Source organism: Myotis brandtii, unplaced genomic scaffold (assembly GCF_000412655.1).
Source record: "Myotis brandtii unplaced genomic scaffold, ASM41265v1 scaffold411, whole genome shotgun sequence".
Classification (NCBI taxonomy): domain Eukaryota; kingdom Metazoa; phylum Chordata; class Mammalia; order Chiroptera; family Vespertilionidae; genus Myotis; species Myotis brandtii.
Window position 1 is genome coordinate 1132504 of NW_005365804.1, and position 2961 is coordinate 1135464.

General features: G+C 61.3%; 1 protein-coding gene across 1 annotated transcript in view; it reads left to right on the top strand.

Moving 5' to 3' along the window:
- Window positions 1–2961, top strand: part of LOC102249251 (kinesin-like protein KIFC3) — a gene marked incomplete at its 3' end in the record, with an annotated part of 7421 nt that overhangs the window by 1761 nt on the left and 2699 nt on the right. The window contains exons 4-5 of the mRNA XM_014545520.1: window positions 914–1025; window positions 2027–2208. Of these exons, the coding sequence (XP_014401006.1) occupies window positions 914–1025; window positions 2027–2208 (294 nt within the window). The remainder of the gene's footprint in view (window positions 1–913; window positions 1026–2026; window positions 2209–2961) is intronic.

Sequence of the window (2961 nt, forward strand, 5' to 3'; positions counted from 1 at the left end):
GCCACACACACACTGCCACCCAGACCCTGTTTGAAAAAGTCTGCTCAGGGGCAGGCATCTGGGCATTTGTTCTATTCTGACTCTTGAACCCAAACATGTTATAGCCTCATATCTCAGACATGCTACCTACATGCGTACATCTGCGAGCTTGAAGTTGAGTTTTGCGAGCTGCGCTTGTTCGATGTGAGAATAGCCAGTGTCTCTCACGTGCCTCCCACACGCTGAGCCTTTTATAGCCGCCGGCTCCTTGGATCTGAATGATGGCTCTGCAGGGTAGAGAGACTGATGTATTTTAGGAGTAGAAAATAGTTCTTTAAAATATGATGTCAGGAAAACATGGACATGGTAGAAAGAAGGGCATCAGATGAGAGGGAAAGGACTCTGCCACCCTGCTCCCCGAAGGCGGCCTCTGTGCCAGCAATTCCCGGGCGTTCTGTGCCCTCTGACCCACAGGGCAGCATCGGGGCGTGTGCCCGGCCTCCTGCTGCTTCCCCCTGCGAAACGCAGCGTGGAGATCTTTGCCTACCGGCTCCTACAGATCCACACGAGTTAGATGCTGTTAGCCCCACTTTACAGATGGGAAAACTGAGGCTTGAAGACATGGAGCCTGTTGCCTCAGGTCCCAGCTACTCGGGGTAGAGCTGGGGTTGGGGTCCAGCGGAATCTGAGGTCGAGGGCGAGTGCTGTGGCGTGAAGCTGAGATGCCGCTCTTTGCTTGTGCAGCCGGGCAACCTTGAACTATGGGCTCAGCCTCTCGGGGGGCTCCGTTTCCTTCTTTGTAAAATGGAACTGGTAGCAGCACCCCCACCTCCCCAGAGGGGACTCAGCCCAGGGCGGGGGACAGTGCTCAGCCAGCCGGGGGGCAGGCAGCATGTGGAGCTGCCCCCCGACGGTGCTGCGTGTCCCCCACCAGATCGGCCAGGCCATCGAGGAGGTCAACAGCAACAACCAGGAGCTGCTGCGCAAGTACCGCCGGGAGCTGCAGCTGCGCAAGAAATGCCACAACGAGCTCGTGCGGCTGAAAGGTGACTGCGGGGCGGGCTGGGGGGCGGAGTGCCGGCACAGGGGTCCTCTACCTGACTCAGGGGTGATCCTGCCCCTCCCCACGGCCCCCAGCACCACTCCTTGGAGCTATGCCCTGTCACAGAGGAGCTGTTGTCTTTCCATCTTTGAGGATAAAGCAACAGAGACACAGAGCAGTCAGGGCTTGGATCTGTCCAACCCTGAGGCCCTTGCCAGTGTCCACAGCAGGACGCCCCCAGGCCTGGGTGATGAGGGGCTGGAACACCACCTGTTCTGACCTAGGGCCAGGCCATGCCTGAGATTTCACCCGTTCACGGCACAAAGGCCTAGGGAGTGCCTGTCCTGTGCCAGGTGCTGCTCCAGACTCGGAGACCTGGCAGTGGGCCCACAGACGCCATCCCTGCCTCTCGGTGCTCACTTCAGCTGGGAGGGCAGACAGTGATCCTCCAGCAGCCAGAGAACCCTGCCAGGGGTTCCCTTACCAGGGCTGGGGAGGAGGGGTGCTGGGGGGGCTTCCTGGAGGAGGCAAAGCTAGACCTGAGACCTGGGCTGGGAGTTGGCGTGGACAGGTGGAGGGGGAAGGTGGGCCCCGGCAAGCTGTGGTGGGGAGTTTTCTCTTCATTCCAGGGGCACTGGGATCCCACCGGAGGGCTTGCAGATCTACTCCTCCAACACCCCGCCCCCCGAAGGCAGCCTGTCTGCCAGCAATTCCCAGGGCGTCCCCCCCGCCCCCCCCGCTCCTATCCTCACAACTGACCTTTTTCCCTGTCCCCAAGGGGAAGCTCCCGCCCTCCACTGGTTTGCTCAGGAAGAAAATGTACCAGTAAGGGAATTCATACTACAGTGTGAGTGACTGATAAGAGCTGTGTGGCCCCGGGGGCCTTGCTTAGAAGGCAGGAGGCTCCTGAGCCACTGGCCTGCTGAGGATTCCAGCGGCACCAGCATGGAAGCCGTCTGGTCTTGACCCAGCCTGTCCCCCTTCTCTCCTCCCCCACCCAACCAGGCAACATCCGGGTGATTGCCCGTGTCCGGCCAGTCACCAAGGAGGATGGGGAAGGACCCGAGGCGACCAACGCGGTGACCTTCGATCCTGACGACGACTCCATCATCCACCTGCTGCACAAAGGGAAGCCTGTGTCCTTCGAGCTGGACAAGGTCTTCTCCCCGAGGGCCTCCCAGCAGGACGTGAGTATGGCTCTCAGGTGGGGTGGGGAGTAGGGACGGAGAGCAGTGGAGAGAGGGGGACACAGAGACTCACCAGGAAAGGGACAGATGGTGGGGGGGGGCAGAAAGCAGGGTGAGTGTGGGGGGAGACAGGGTAGAGAGGCCTGGGTGTCAGGGTCCCTCTCTCCTTCCCTCTGGAGAGAAGAGGGTGGGAAGCTAAGACTGAGGGCCTTAGAAGCCTCTGCTGGGAAGGAGAGATCCATGCACAGTCCCTCCCACCACATGGCCCCGCCCACCCCAAAGCTCCGCCCACCCACGTGGCTCCTCACAGCCACATGACCCTGGCCAGCTCTGAGCCGGGTCCCACCAGCCCGTGAGAGGCATGGGGTCTCAGCATCTGCTCTTGTCTCATCCCTGCCAAGGCCAACCTGCCAGGCCTGTTTGGCCTGTGCTCTCCTCTCTCTATGCCTGGCTCTACCTTTGCCCCGTCCTCTGCCCACTGTCAGGCAGGCGGGCGGAGGAGGCGCCAGGCATGTGACTGGCCTCTGCCTTCATCTGGCTGCGCCCTCTAGGGGTGGGGGCGGGTGTCCTGCGCTCCGGGGCTGGGCGGCCCCTTGCTCAGGTGTTGGGGGCAGTAAGCCGGCCCTGCCTTCCCGACCGTTTTTGGGCAGCGAGGTTCCCATCGGTGTCCAGCGCCCCTGACTCGTTAGTCCTGGATTGCTCCACAGTGAGCTGTTGTCCAGTCACGTGCTGTGTTATTGCTGAAGGAGGGAG